General features: G+C 39.7%; 1 protein-coding gene across 3 annotated transcripts in view; it reads right to left on the reverse strand.

Annotated features, from left to right (window-relative positions):
• Positions 1 to 813: 813 nt before the first annotated feature.
• Positions 814 to 15,252, reverse strand: part of LOC113828090 (serine/threonine-protein kinase grp) — a 14,790-nt gene continuing 351 nt past the window's right edge. The window contains exons 1-11 of one of the 3 annotated variants that reach the window (XM_027381030.2): positions 15,215 to 15,252; positions 8,122 to 8,236; positions 7,867 to 8,015; positions 7,225 to 7,364; positions 6,527 to 6,652; positions 6,294 to 6,423; positions 5,047 to 5,174; positions 4,463 to 4,550; positions 3,352 to 3,512; positions 2,728 to 2,967; positions 814 to 2,624 (exon numbers count right to left, since the gene is read on the reverse strand). The exon at positions 15,215 to 15,252 is cut by the window's right edge and continues 102 nt beyond it. In XM_027381030.2, coding sequence (XP_027236831.1) covers positions 2,403 to 2,624; positions 2,728 to 2,967; positions 3,352 to 3,512; positions 4,463 to 4,550; positions 5,047 to 5,174; positions 6,294 to 6,423; positions 6,527 to 6,652; positions 7,225 to 7,364; positions 7,867 to 8,015; positions 8,122 to 8,195 — 1,458 coding nt within the window. In that variant the 5' untranslated portion in view covers positions 8,196 to 8,236; positions 15,215 to 15,252 and the 3' untranslated portion in view covers positions 814 to 2,402. Of the gene's footprint in view, positions 2,625 to 2,727; positions 2,968 to 3,351; positions 3,513 to 4,462; positions 4,551 to 5,046; positions 5,175 to 6,293; positions 6,424 to 6,526; positions 6,653 to 7,224; positions 7,365 to 7,866; positions 8,016 to 8,121; positions 8,237 to 14,722; positions 15,126 to 15,214 lie in introns of those variants that run through there. The other 2 variants (XM_027381033.2, XM_027381031.2) reach the window with 2 other exon arrangements.

The following is a 15,252-nucleotide window of genomic DNA, read 5'->3' on the forward strand; positions in this document are numbered from 1 at the left end:
CATGTTTTTTGAGACATTGTTGAAAGAAGTTTTGCCCGAGGAAGTAGCTGTAGGGGGGGGGGGGATCACGAAAAATCGGTACATTTAGCTGGGCTATAGTAAAGATATTTGTAGGGTTGGTGGTGGTAGAATGAAGGGGGCGTGTGGAAGCGGGAGTTGAGGGGGGTAGTATTAGGGAGAGATGGAGAATAAGGCTGTAAGGTAGTAACAAGGGAGGTTGGGGTGTTTGATGAAGGTTGTAGGAGTAGAGTTGATGAATTTGAAGTTGGGAGGGTAGGAATGTCTTCTGGAGATTGAGTCTCTGCTTCGGTGGGTTATGCATTAGTAGGCATTTCCCCTAATAGGGGTATTACATCTTCATTACTGGCCATGGAAAGCCTCGATTATGTAAAGGGACAAACTGTCCACCCCCCAGTGCCCTGTAGGGGTTAAGGGCTAGACCATTAAATTAGGGCAGTGCCGTGCCCATGGTTCCCTCAGGCCGTTCAGGATTAGCACACGGTCAGCCTTTCATCCTTTCAGCACGGCTCTTACACCTTAGGAAGTAGAAAGGAGGGGTTGGAGAAGGGACGGGGGGAAGAAAAGACCACAAAATTAGTACAGCCGAGGGCTGAGGCCCTAGGCAGGGGAGATCTCCGTCTCCTAAGACCCCCCCACGACAACAACGGGCAAAGGATTGGGTGGTTAAAGGTTAATGGTTAAAAGCAAGATAAATGTGCTAGACATACAAGATCATATAGCACTATAAGGTACAGTAATGGGTGGTGATGAGAGATTTGGTAGTCAAAATTGGGAAGGAACTAAATCAAGCTCTAAAAAATACTTTTTATTTTCCTTGACAGTCACCGAGAGCATAACTGGGGTATATGAAGCAAATTACACCTTCAAATTCATACAGCTTATGAGCTTTTTAACTCAATTTTGCATGCTTTTCAGGGTACAGAGACTTCATTAGTCAGTAAGCAGGAAAGGCCAAGGGTTAATTCGAGACGAGTTTGCTTCAAGTTGAAGGATCTGAGTAAGCTTCACCTTCATGCAAGTGCTCAAGTGTTGATGCTTGACTAACTGCATGGTTTAATTATTCATGCAGTAATTTGGAATAAATTTAATGATTCATTGCAACAATCGCATCTCGAAATTTTTGTGCCTCAAGCACAAATTTCTATGTACCTTCTATATTCACTTATCTACAAATTTGTATACTTTTAATTTTAATTGGATACAGAATCATTCCATAAAATATTTAATTTAAAAAGTTAAACTCGTAATTTCTTTAAATCGTCGATTGTTTTTTTTTTCCAGTTTTGTACTATGTTATGTACATCAATTTCTACAGTAGTAGTTGTGAAACTTCAGCAATGGTTGATGAAACCGTTTTATGTACCTATGAAATTTCGTATTGGACTAAGCAGATAGTAAATTGGGCTTAATCATATCTATGAAAATAAAGCAGGTGAAAACCTTAACTTAATGAAAATTTCTGCTTGGGCCCTGTACACAAACATCTGCTTTGGGTTTGGCACGTCAGAGGGTGTTAACCTCCCAATTCATTTCTTAAGACCCAAGCAGGAACTGCCTGGCCCCAGAAATGGGCAATGCCACTTCTGTAAACTGCCCATATTTTCTCTGCTTGTGCCATCAGTACTCACCCAAGCCAGCACATTGATCGCCCCTCATGTTGACAAGGCCAAAGTTTGGTACATGCCCTCTGTACACAAACTAGAAGACCGGTATTCATTGTTCTAATCCCATGATAAGGTTTGCATAATCCTTCAATCAAATTTATTAAACCAAAAACTATCACTAATAATTTTATTCATACTAGACTAGAAAAAATCTGAAATATTTGTCACAAAAAAAAAAGGGAATAATAAAAGTCTTGTAAATAAAAATAAAAATTGTTTCTTTAAACCGACAGCAAATTAACAAAGTTTTTCTTCCTCTATTGGAAAATGGAATGATTAAACAATTTTTTACTTTCATAAAAGCAAGCAAGCACCCATCAGTGAAAGACTAGAATTCTGCCTGCGAGAGTAGAGAGAAGGCTGGTCGAAAGCGAGACTTCTCTTACAACCGCAGCACACTGTTGAGATGGGTACTCACTACCTATCCAGGCAGCCAATGTTGCTGGAACATTCTGCCAAACTACTATTACTGGGAGGTCACCTTTCAAGTTAACCAGACACTTAATCTAGACAGGGAAAAATTATGACATGCACACCAGTCATACATTCAGATCCTTTCGAAGTTAATCATACATTCGATATCAAACACTTTTATACTTTAACCGAGTATAAATCATAGCTTATTCATTAAAGACTAATACTTTACATCTTACACAAGCATGAGTAACAGTCAGCATATAAATTTTGAAAGACGTCAAAATTTCAGTCTGGGCCAAATTAGGCTGGTAGCATATTTGTTGCTAGAGCCATATTCCAAGTTACAGGGCCCTTGATTACTATATGTGATAAACCCTCTTTAATTCGCAAAAAATGCCTCTTGAAATCCAATCCGCATCCTTTTGAAAGTCTGAAATCCACAAGAATATGCTGGCCCATATCTAGTATGCTTGCTTTCAGCACAAGTTGAGCTCCACGTCGATCCAGAGTGGTTACAGTTAGCTGTAAACAGAAAATGGCTTGTTCAGAAAAAATATATGGTCTTGCCTAATGACAAATTTACCACACACTACAGATATAATTGTGAAAATCCTCCAATACTTACAACATTGACATTGTGCATACGATAAGTGTAGTTCATCTTGTTGAACAATGCTTCCAGGTGAGTTAGTGTGTCCTCCAGATTGGTCCTTACAAGCAAGCGAGTCATGCGTTTCACAAGCCTCTGCAGTGGTGTCTGACTTGCTTGTGTACTCTGAGTAAGTTGAGATGAGAGCAACAGCTGGTCAGGTTGAGCTGGCTGGGAGAAGCTCACAACACCCATGTCAACATTAGGACCATCATTCTGAAATGAGAAGGTTTAACCTTAAAATCCATTCCAATTCCAAAAACCGAAATCAAACCACACAAATGTCACTCCCAACATTTCTTTGCAGCCCAAAGGCACAGGCATAAAGAGGTTTTGCTTTTCCCATACCAAATCCTAACCCTCTGCCCTGACATTTCCACATACCTAATCCCCTTGACCAACATTTTGCCATTATCAATTGGTTTTGTTCTCTCCCCCCCTTATTCATTATCATCTATCAGTAAGCTTTAAATTTAGTATTCCAAATGGTTAAGTGGATTAATTTTTTGTAAAATAATTTGGGGAAAATATCTTCAAAACATGTCATCCTCAATTTATCAGACAAGTAAAAATAACCTTCCAAATATTAATGCTACTTACAACAGGATTAATTGAAGTAGAGGTGGGGGCCTCTGGCTGTGAACAAGCTAACCGTGCTGACATGTCTTCCAAACAAAATGAGGAGTTTTCCCGTTCAAGCTCACTGCACACACGCTTGGTAGTAGGGGTCATGCTGTCATTCGATACACTGCGTCCAAAACCTGAAAAAGATAAATAGTTACATTCTGGCCAAATTTATAGAACACCTAAACAAGAAACCTTTACAATAAGATGAAAGTTGCGGTGCTTACAGGAACAGTAATGTCCCATGGTGTTCCAGCTATATGATATTTAAACCCTCATACAGCTAGATCACCAAAGACACCACCATTCCCAGTCTCTTGCTCAAGTCACAATACCGGATGTACATCTTCAAACAATTTACACCAGCACTAAGATACTGCAACTGAACTACTTGCTGCTTCGACGAACAAGCCCACCTCCATGCTTTGGTAATCTAGCTTTATGGACTCTTGCTACCATCATAATGCTAAACCACCAAAGCAAAGTAGCAGACAAACCAAATCCAACTCTGCACACACTTTTAGCCAGTTGCGAACGTAAGAGGGTTTTACAGCACACAGGCAGCAATCCTAATTCTTATGAGAGGTCACTCACATGTGATCCTTGAACACTTGAGTAAAATTTGTGTTAATCAGAGGAAGAGATAACAGATACTTGGAAACTCTGCACGGCAATGGTCTGCAGAGTCACATAGTACCTGACACCTCAACCCTCACTTCTCTATTACACATTTTCATAATTTGGATTTCTTATTATTGGGTACACAAATAACAGCCTGGATGTTGCAACTCTTTCACTAGAGTGCAGAGAATGTGGCTGCATCAATTTTTCCATGATCATTAGTTTAACTTCTCCAAAACCATACCCAGGAAACTTTTGTAATTGTTTTAATCTTTTACAAAAAGAATAAGAAGCAAACCCTTTGTACAACTGCAACCCATCTGCCCTTTACTGCTAATTTGCTAGGCAGGCACATTCATGTATTACCTGCAAACCTTCAATATGACAGCACACTAATGCAAGACTACCTCCATTACAATATACTCATATAGCCTTGTTTGATACGAGAGCTCTATCTTATCCTTACCTGAAGATTTATGGTAGTTCTTTGTGAACCACTGATGTGCTTTCACCTGAGGTACTGTTGCCCGATGCCTCGGTACAGTATTCAATACCTGGAGGAAAAAAAAAAAAATAAAGTTATTGGAAATTGTTATGTAACGGAATAACAGTCAAATCTGAAAATGAAGCACTAGATAAAGCTAGTGTCAAAGAACTGGTCTATGCCCTGCCACAGATTGCTGGAATCATGAAAATAGGACTGCACTAGTAGCAAGCAAACATGAGGAACTAGTACATTGAAAAAGTAAACTTGTCCCTTCCATATCCTCCAATACTACCTACTAATCCTAGATCATTTTATTCTGATCTTAAAAATTTACTACAATTGCTTTATTCTTCCTACACATGTAGAAATAGTAGGAATGATAATGAATATTTTCAAAATACAACAGACATATTTAACCAGTTTCATGCCATCTTCAGAAATACAAAAGTACTTCTGACAAACCTAATTGAATCCAGTCTTATACTGTGACATTAGTTTTCATTCATGCCTTTTCTACAAAAGTTTAATAAACCTAAACTGGAGAAAATGGATTAATACATTACCTTGCGCAAAAGAGAGAGGGCCAGATTGTCCACCTTTGTCCAAGGTGTGGTTGTGAACAGTCTACAATCTCTGTCCTTCCAGGCTGTGTATTCTGGACAAGAAAAAGTTGGTTCATCCCATGGCAATTCTGTTGAGATTGAAAATGTCATCAGAAATAGTGGTACCAATTCCAAGTACAGACTAACCAACCTACAATAATCCTAAATTGAAAATCACCAATACACAAGGTAACATGTTCCCATTTCCAGTAAAATACTTTACACTAAAAGAGTATTCATAACTGTCAATAGGAATTTCTATATGGGAGTGCTAGTGAAAGGTAGCAATATTGCAGCCACCTTTCAAACCTTACCCCCAAAGCTAAAATTCTGTAATTCTTTCAAACATTCAACTTAGCACTCCGCACAAGAGTAACATGCATGATGGCAATTTTGAATGGTACTCATACATCCTGTATTCAGAGACTTCTTCTCGTGTCAAGATTTCAACTACAATTTTCTGTTGAAAAATCACTACATAATTTTTAAATTTTCAAACTTTCAAATCTACTAACTGGATAGTAGGGCATCTTGTAAAAGTGTCAACATGTCCGTTCTACAAGGAAAGTTATCACAATCTAACTTTTCTATAGGACATTTTCAAAATCACTCCATTTAGCCATCAACCCTTTATGGATAATTGCACTCGAGAGACCTGCAAGTGAGGCTCGTTTTTCCATACCTGTTTATAAAGCTTTAAATAAGTGAACAGAACTTTAATATCAGCTAAATAAACATACTGTTAAGGGTCTTCATATATAAGGATTTCAAACTATTCTTGAATGACATTATCTACCTCTTACAGATTTTCCTTCAATTTTACACCACACTTTTGTCTTCTGTGTTGAATATGGTTCCTACTATACTTACAGCTTTTGGTGCACGGTGAATCGAGTTTCAGCCCTGACTTTGGTAATCTAGCTTTATGACGTCTTTCATCTCTCACACAGCTAGATCACCAAAGACGAGGCAGAAGCGGGTTCTCATGGGGTCTTCCTTGTCATTTTCAAAATCAAATGTTCAAAGTATATTCATTAAAAGGGTTTTATCAATAAAGTGGCTGAAAATGGAAGTCAAAGTCTACGACAGATTTGCACCTACTTCCAATGCAAGACCTCTTCCTTCAGTAATATTTTACTTGGCAAAATCGCTGTTACTATTCAATAGCTTTGATTAGTTATTACATCTTAACTGTAAAAGGCACTTACCACCAGCTAGCAGTGCAACAAGAATCACTCCACAAGACCAAATATCTGCAGGCTCAGCATTATAGGGTTTCAGTAATACTTCAGGGGCCATGTATGGTTTTGTTCCACAACGACGATCCAATTCACGTTCCTAAAAATAGAAATAATTGATAAAATTTTCCTTGACATGCTTCACAATCCATAATACTTTCATACATTGTAAAAGATATGGAAAAATAATGATAGAAGTTTACCTTCCCATTATGTCTGAAGAGAGTGGCCATTCCAAAGTCGGTTATTTTAAGATGGTCATTCTCGTCAAGCAGCAAGTTCTCTGGCTTGAGATCCCGGTGTGTAACACCCCGTCCATGGAGGTATTCCTGCCATGATAAAGGAAACTTTACTAAAGCCCTTCAGGGAGTGAGCAACAAGAAAAAAAATTACAGTAACAATAACCTTTTCTTCCAAACGTCTTCTTTTGCACAGGTAAGGTGCCTTGGTACACCTGGCGCATGAATCTCTCTCACATGCATCCTGGTAATACCAAAGACCCCACCTTGCATGCACCAACAGCCTTTGTTCATCCTCAGCAAGAGGACAATATACATTATCTGTACAATGTAAAACATACACAATGGAAGTAAATTTAAAGGGAATATTACTCTTTCAGTCAAAGCCCTACATAATGATCAAGATGCATTTGGAGGATATTCATGTTAGTGGATGTTAGTGTTAATAGTTGAACAAATACAGGAGCTTGTAGTAAAAAAAAAAGGGGGGGGGATGCCATCTGACAGCTTCTGATGTAATGAACACTGATGCAGTACCTGAAGAATTAAAAGCGAACTTTGTTCTTTGTGTAACTACACAAAACAGCAATCTAAGCCTCTGACATGACATTAACAACATTGCTATAGAATTTAGGATAAAAACATGAAGTATATTCACTTACCACACCATTGATCAATTCCCTGAAATATTTCTGTGCCTGGTGGGGAGGCATTCCCGTGTCAGGCTCAATGCGATCAAATAGCTCACCACCTGCAGCATACTCGAGGAACATGTATTGCATTGAATTTTCACGGCGACTTCCTGAGGAGTAAGCAATGTATCAGCATTTGAACTTCATAGTAGTACTTGTGTATTAGATCACAAAACTATCAAGTTACTTTAAAAATACAAATAATGGCCTATCCACATCCACACTAGATAGGAAAAGTGGCTTCACTCAAGACTAAACCAACTCTAACATCTGAAGTCCTAAAATAATGGTAATCCAGTGATAAAAAATTATTACAACTGAATTCAATTCTGTTAACATGAATTCCAGTAAATTTTCACTACTGGAAACAAGCAATATTCCCTCCAATTACTACCTTAATCAAAATCACGGTCATCTTTAACTACACTTGCATAATCATGCAAATTCATTAGCCAAATTTGGCAAAATTCCAGCTGCTCCATAACTAACAAAATGATTAAAAAATGTATATCTAGTAAATTACTGGTTTCATTAAAAAAATAATAAATGAATAAATAAATAAATCTGTTTTTGAGACCATTTCATAAACCCACTTTAAATGCATTGGCTTACCGTAAAATTTTATGATGTTTGTATGTTTTAACATGCGGTGCAGACATATTTCCTTCCGCACAGCATCTGCTGCATCTGGATGTTTGACCAAGTCCACCATCTTCATGGCAACTGCCTCCCCAGTGTCCTTATTGATAAGCAATTTTACTCTGCAAGAATAAAAAAGATCCAACATTAAACAGAGTTCCTAAGGTGATATCTAATTCATTCAAAGTGTCATGTAATATACATGAATACCATAAAACAGGAACTCACTCTCCAAAGGCCCCCTCTCCAAGGGTCTGGACTACGTTCCACCCCACCACAAATTCAGTGACCGGCCCAGCCATGGTGGTGCTGGTCTTTTCTGGCACTTTCTAGCCAACATAACCTGAAATACAAGAAATTGTAAGTCTAAGTAATTTATTATACAGCATATCAAACAATTTAAGACATCAAAACCCATAGCTGTAAAATTACGAGTTACTTGCACCCTTTAAATCCGCAATTCCTGTAACCTACCTGTCCCCCCTGCCCCAATTTAGGCCTTATTCAAGTTTCACCCACTTTTTTTTTGACAGCCACCATATACACTAAGGACAAACAAGCCATAACTGCAATAGCTTGTTTGTCAACCATAGTATAATCTTGCTAAAGTAGGATGGAACAAGAATTCATTTTGCAAAGGAGTAAACAAGGATTGAGGCAAGGAAAAGATGTTTGGGTAGATGAACTGCTTGCTTATTTTTTGGGTCTCAAGAAATGGCCCCACTTATTTTGTTTTTTATTTTTTATTTTTCATTTTTTTTTTTTTTTTTTTGGGGGGGGGGGGGGGGGAGTAACCCAAGTTATTTATGCTGGTCTAACCCCCACAAACATCCATTAGCCCAACGTACACATCTGTACTCTTAGACAAGAAAAATTTATGTCAATTCCATTCACACTGGCAACTTCGATTCCAATTTCCTTTGAGGGACTGTACATAGTCTGTCACTAAAAATTGACAAAGCTAAAATAGCAATAATAAATCATGAGCACCTAATGAAGAAGCTAACATGTATCCAATTTCCAGTTAAATACTTTCCACTAAAAGAGTATTTACAACTGTCAATAGGATTTTCTCTATGGGAGTGCTAGTGAACGGTAGCAAATATTGCAGCCACCTTTCAAAACTTACCCCAATAACCACTGTGCCTCCACCTTAACTGTTCTAACTGTTCCTCCCCTAATCATTTATGGTACAAGTCATCCTGGCACATGCCTGTCCACAGGAGCAGGCATGATTGGCAGACAGCAGCAAGCAAGGTTACAGGCAACAGCATAGTAACTACCACCAGTTTATCAGGTAATTTGCCTGCTGCGGACATCTGGCCTACTCCTGCCTGCTGCTCTGCCTGATTTGGACAGACCTTTAACAAGAGCCTAAAGGTGCAGTTCAACTGGTCTTGTCCTCGTCTAAGACCTGACTTGTTTCAATTGCGAAACATGCCATGGCTGTTGTGGACAAACACGGATGGCATCGTGCCACTGGCTCGTCAGACGGAGTTTGTTTTTCTCCGATAGTAGCCACTTCATTTATATGGTAAACATTTTAGGCAATGGCACCTATAATGAAAGTAAACCTTCATAATCTTAATATTTTTATAAATTATAGCAATATAAAGCTTTTCGGTGCTAAATGTCGCTCGCAAACTACCGATCGAGCCAGGCACAAATGGGAAACTGCCGATGCGCACCACCAATCCCGTTCTTACGTCCACTTGCCAAACATTTTTACCTGTTGGCACTGGGTTAAATACCACCACACACTACTTCTTTTGAGCAACATGGAGCACAGACATACATTTTCTTCACTGAATAGTAATTGAGGCAGCAGATGTACCTGTGTTACTCTTTTGCTCTGCAAGATGGTGGTGACCATTTACCCACTATGCATCATCATATTTTCATAATCTTCATACGAATACAGATGTGTCAGGACTGATCTATATATTAAGTAAATCTTGTACGGCAAGTAATGAATTTGTACAATTCCCCCCCCCCCCCTTATTGGTACACTACGAGTAACCATAGTTACTCTATGCAAAAGCATGTAAATAAATTATTATTCATTATAAATAAAATTACAAAAAAAAAAAAAAAAAAACACTAAAAATGATTTAATACTCGAGACTTAACAAATTCATGCTATGTCACATCCACTATTTAATAGTAATACAAGCTTTTCCGAAGTATACCAATTTTTATAACATTCTACTTCTCTATATAACTAAATTTCACAACTGCCAAAGACCAATAACTACATCATACATCAAGTAATAAAAAATCAGGTTTCATGAACATGTAACAGGTGCATCAAAGGTATGAGAAACTGGCAACCCCATATGGTCTTCATGAACCACAATACCATATATCTAGGTAGTCAAAATTGCACATCCCTAAAGAATGAGCAGCCTCAACTGGCTTAGGCTCTTCAAGCTTGATTGCTGAGCTTTGCCTTATAGCATGAGGGCAATCACTGAATGCCAGTAAATCTTGTTACTAAAATGCCACTTACTAATACAATTCAATTGTTAAATACCTCTATTCTCGTACTAATTTTTTATACCAGGAATGTATACTTGCCAATAAAACGGGTTAGAGGACGGAAAAAGGAATCTCCACATACCATCTCAAGCCACAGACAACAGTTTGAAAGCAATACCCTGCACTTTCTAAACTAAGTTGGTTCTTTCAAGACCATTGCACTATAACGTATATACATATACACCTGAATTGCACTTGTTTTTTATCCAATGAAATGGATGAAACTAAACATTGCGCAAGAGACTGCCCTCTCAGTCATTTACTACCTATATCAGTTTGCACTATTATCTCACTTGCACTGTCCATATTCCTTCCTTATTCCAAGAACTGGTAATTTTTACCAAAGACTACACCCAAGACCAATTAAAACACTTTCAAGGATCTCCACACTACCCAAACTAAAGTGACTAATCTTCCCAAAACATACCAGCCTTGCCCTTGGCAGATGGCAATCCTGGCAAAATTCTTTTGAAAAATTACAAATATTAAAATTGGTCTTCCTGGTTCATTATACAAACCTATCACTTATCATTGTGCAATATCTACTGAGCAAAATAAAGTTCCAGTACAAATCTGGAAAAAGTCAAATAGGCATGAACACCACAAGATCAATTATTCATCCTAAACACTTCTATAAATTCTCATTTACTGGATAATTGGCACTTAATCCATCATCCAATAAATGCAGACTATAACTTTCCGAGCATTCCGTAATCACTTATAAATGATAGAATTACAAAGCAATTATAAAAGAATTAGAAAGGTTTCACTTAGGACTAGCCCCCCCCCCCCCAAAAAAAAAAAAACTTGAACATTCTAAAACTCTAGAAATTGTCGTTGGCCATGGGATGGGGTAAAGTAGCATTAAGGAATACATCTCAAAAGTTCCTGAACAGGGAAAAGTACCCAACTTTTACAATATGGGCACAAATCTCCATTTATCACGGCATGACCCCCAAAAACCTTGGGGTAATGCCTGGGAATCCATAAATATTGCTGTAGGAAAAAATTCTGCTCTACCTCCATCTGAATGCCATGGACAGACTCCAAACAGCACTTCTTGTGCTCTGTTTTCTTTTCTACTTTCTTTGCTTGCCCAAATTATTTCATGCATAAATGAGTACTTTCCCCTTGGATTTTCCTTACCTAATGTCATGGCATTTTTTTTTTTCTTAAGTCTCCCACAGCCATTCATCCTTGCAATTATTATTCATTATTTCAATTAAGCATACTGTAGCATGTGAATCTGTGAAACATCAGTTACACAAGTTATGAGTTCTGGTAACACTACAAAGTGTCTGCATGCCAATTACTCCAGCTACTCCTGGGAAATACACAATCACTAGAGACTAAAAAGGATAATATTACTGTCTACGGAATAAATATAAAGTAGGCAAGTTAGGTTTGGATTTTTGGGTTCACACATTACTCTGGCTTTGGGACACTCTGGAGGGCACATCACTCTTGGTAAAAAATAAACTAATAACCTTCCTAACATGGAAGCTTTGCTTCTACCTTGTGATTGCCATGGACTTGCTCTCCACCCAATATTTGCTGTGACGTATTTTCTTTATTTCAAAAAAAAATTTTGCACAGATTATTTCAAGTATCAATAAGAATATTTTCTCCCTTTCTTGTGATTGTCACTACAATTTGCCTTACATGTACACCAACATATTACATGGTGCACAACTTTCTTTTATCAACTTGGAAAGGAAATACCTTATATGAAGTTATATTTGGTCATTATGCCCATTACAGGCAACATTTTGCACTATATGGCTGGCTGTGAGAAAACTATCATTTCTGGCACCATAACATCCCTAATCTAAACCAATTTCCGAGACCTTTACAAAATCAAAAAGGTATTGCTTCTAAAGTCATGGAAAACTGGGAGATTTCCTTTCTAACATTTCTTGTACAACTTGGCAACTATCAGCAAAATAACGATAAAAAAAAAAAACTCATTTACCTTATGCATATCTACCATTTACACAATCTTTTCATAGCTCATCAAATGTTCATGTGAACTACTTTTACCACTTATCACAGTTCTCATACGAATTCTTGGTCATTGTTGACCCAAGGGACCAAATCTGCTGGAAGAGGGATTGCATACTAATCTATATACTTGTTTGACTTTCCATTGTGTCGGCTTCTGTATTTCCAGTCTTGCTTTCCTAATTCGCTTTCCTAATCCATTTTACTTAACCATCAAAGTCACTCAAGTACAAAGTCGTATCATTTTTAAATTATACACCTTAACAACAAACCTGTTGCTACCACATTTAACCGTCAGGAACTGATACCTAGCAAGAGTGAAAATTCAAAAAAGTTTGATACACCTTTGATCCAATTAACTAACAGCCAAGATTATGAAATCTGTCCAAAACAGTTTGGCTAATTTCTACTGATTAAAAAAAAAAAAAAAAAAAAACATGCTTTGAAACATTGGTAAAGTTTAGAAAAGGACATATCCAAGTTAAACCAACCACAATGGTTACCATATAAACCAAAAGCCTTCCTAATCACAGGGCTTTGCCTCTAAACATCAAACCATTTGCTGCAATTCCTAAGCCAATATATACTTTAACCCTGAAACCATTGAAAGACTCGTAGCACGATATTTAAATGCTCACTATAGACAAGTACACTGCTTTCCTTAGTGTCATGTAGTTAATTACACAATGTACACCAAATATCTTAACATTCAAGATTTTAGCCTGCACTGACCTATACTTTAACCACAATAGCTTGTCCAAGTGAATGATAAACACTTTATCCAACAAGTCTCGCAACAACAAGCAATCACAGAAAGGGCCAATAAATCTCAATATACTGCCACAGTGGCAAGACATGACTAGCAGACCCTTGGAAATTTATCAAAATCTCTACAGTATAACAAAAATATTTGGATAATTTTGTCTAATACATCCACTTAACGGATCTTGACGATTTTGGTATTGTTAGATCCCTCTCATGGTCTACAATGCAAATATGTAGGGTTAGATGTGTGGAAGCCCCTCCAATCCCACACTCAGTCTCATGGGCAGGGAAATGTACCAGGGAAATGCAGGGTAAAATGTAAATATACAATCACTCACTATATAGTTTAATGCTGGGGGCTCTAAACCCTGTGGGGAGAGATGCTGCCCCACTTCCCAACCAAAACAAAATCCATGTATTCACGGAAGGAGTGTACGACCGCTATACGGAGCTGCCTTGTCAAGTATCCAATGCTCCCTCCTACCATGAATACTTGGAGGATTCTTTGTTTTCCTGGTTAAGGCTTTCGGGGCTGCAGCCCCATATAGGGGGTGTCATGGGGGGTAGCCGCCTGCATAAAACAATATAGTGACTGATTCTGTGCATATTTACATTTGACTCGGTAATTGCCCCGATACCTTTCATGCCCTCCCAGCTATCGAGGTCAAGAATTTGGGAGTTTGCGGGTTTCTGCACAATAATTTCTATATTTGGAAACTAGACATCAAGAGGAATCCAACAAAACCAAAATCACTTCTTTATGCAGGTGTATTAGGAAAAAATTCCAAAATTTGCTGCTTCGCAGCACTCCATTTAGTCTTGTTTCAGAAACAAGATAATGCTGAATTTAGTTTAATATATCTGGCTTCATTTTCTCAACCAAGTACTATCCACTAATATTCCTAATACAACGGAACCCAAACAAAACCTCCTCCACATGGGGATCCATTTCATAAGCTTGCATGTAAGCACATGGTACCTACCAGACCCCAACCATAAACAAAACCACATGGTCTCCCTTCACTAGACCTCTTATACAAGAAAAAAACTCCAACTGGCTTACAAATTAATCCTATTCTCCTAATAGGCCTACTGTGCAACCACATGGCAGACCTCCAAGTCCACATGTGCACAACTGTCCTTTCCAACAGGCCTACCACACACCACCACATGGGATTCCTCCAACGTCCGTCCGTGCAGCACATGGAATCCAATAAAAATAAAAAAAAATCCTACACATCTAACCCCCAAACACGAATACGAGGCCTTGCTATCCTTCAATTAGCTCCCCTGCGCCAGCTAGGAGTCCCAGCCCCTTTAAATCCGCCTCGGTGGAGTCCGCTCCCCGGGCCTCCGCCCCGAGCAGGACCTCGAGGACAACGAATTCCCGGAATCCTGCGCCTTGGAGGAACACTTACGTAAAGCTCTGCCCACTTCCCCGACCCTGACGCCTTCAGGAAGCCCCCCTCGCACTCCACTCCCGACAGGGCGAGGGCCGAGCAGCCCGCGAGAAGCCCAGAAATACCTTTGGTCGGGCCGCAGGGCACCATTGCGTGCCCAGAAATACACCGCCACAAACTGCACACTTGGGCGCCGAGAAATCCACTGCGAGAACCAGCACGGGCTCCTGGGCACGTTTTCCGGGCAGGCAAGCTGGGCTGGAGGCCGTTGGCGGGCGCCGAGGCCAAGCCGCTCGGCCAGCAAGCCGTGCCCACGACACGTACCCAGTCCCACTCCGGCCATGCCCCGCCATGCCCGTCCTCGCAGCCCTCGTGCCCTGCTCTCCGCCGGGCAGCCTCCCGCAGCGAGGGCTGCAGGGCGCGGGTGCCCGGCGAGGGGCAGCGCGTGGGCAGCGGCGGCGTGGGGCACGAGGGCCGGGCAGGAGGGCAGCGAGCCTCGGCTGGGCATGGCGGGCGCCGGTCCTCGCCATCAGCTGTTTCTCATCACCACCTGCACCTCCGCCGCCAATATCCCCGCACGCCCGCCCGCCGCCCATTTATCACGCCCACGCCTTTACCTCTTGCCTCGCCGCCCGCCTGGCTGCTGCTGGCGGCC

The sequence above is a fragment of the Penaeus vannamei genome, chromosome 10 (assembly GCF_042767895.1).
Source record: "Penaeus vannamei isolate JL-2024 chromosome 10, ASM4276789v1, whole genome shotgun sequence".
NCBI classification, from domain to species: domain Eukaryota; kingdom Metazoa; phylum Arthropoda; class Malacostraca; order Decapoda; family Penaeidae; genus Penaeus; species Penaeus vannamei.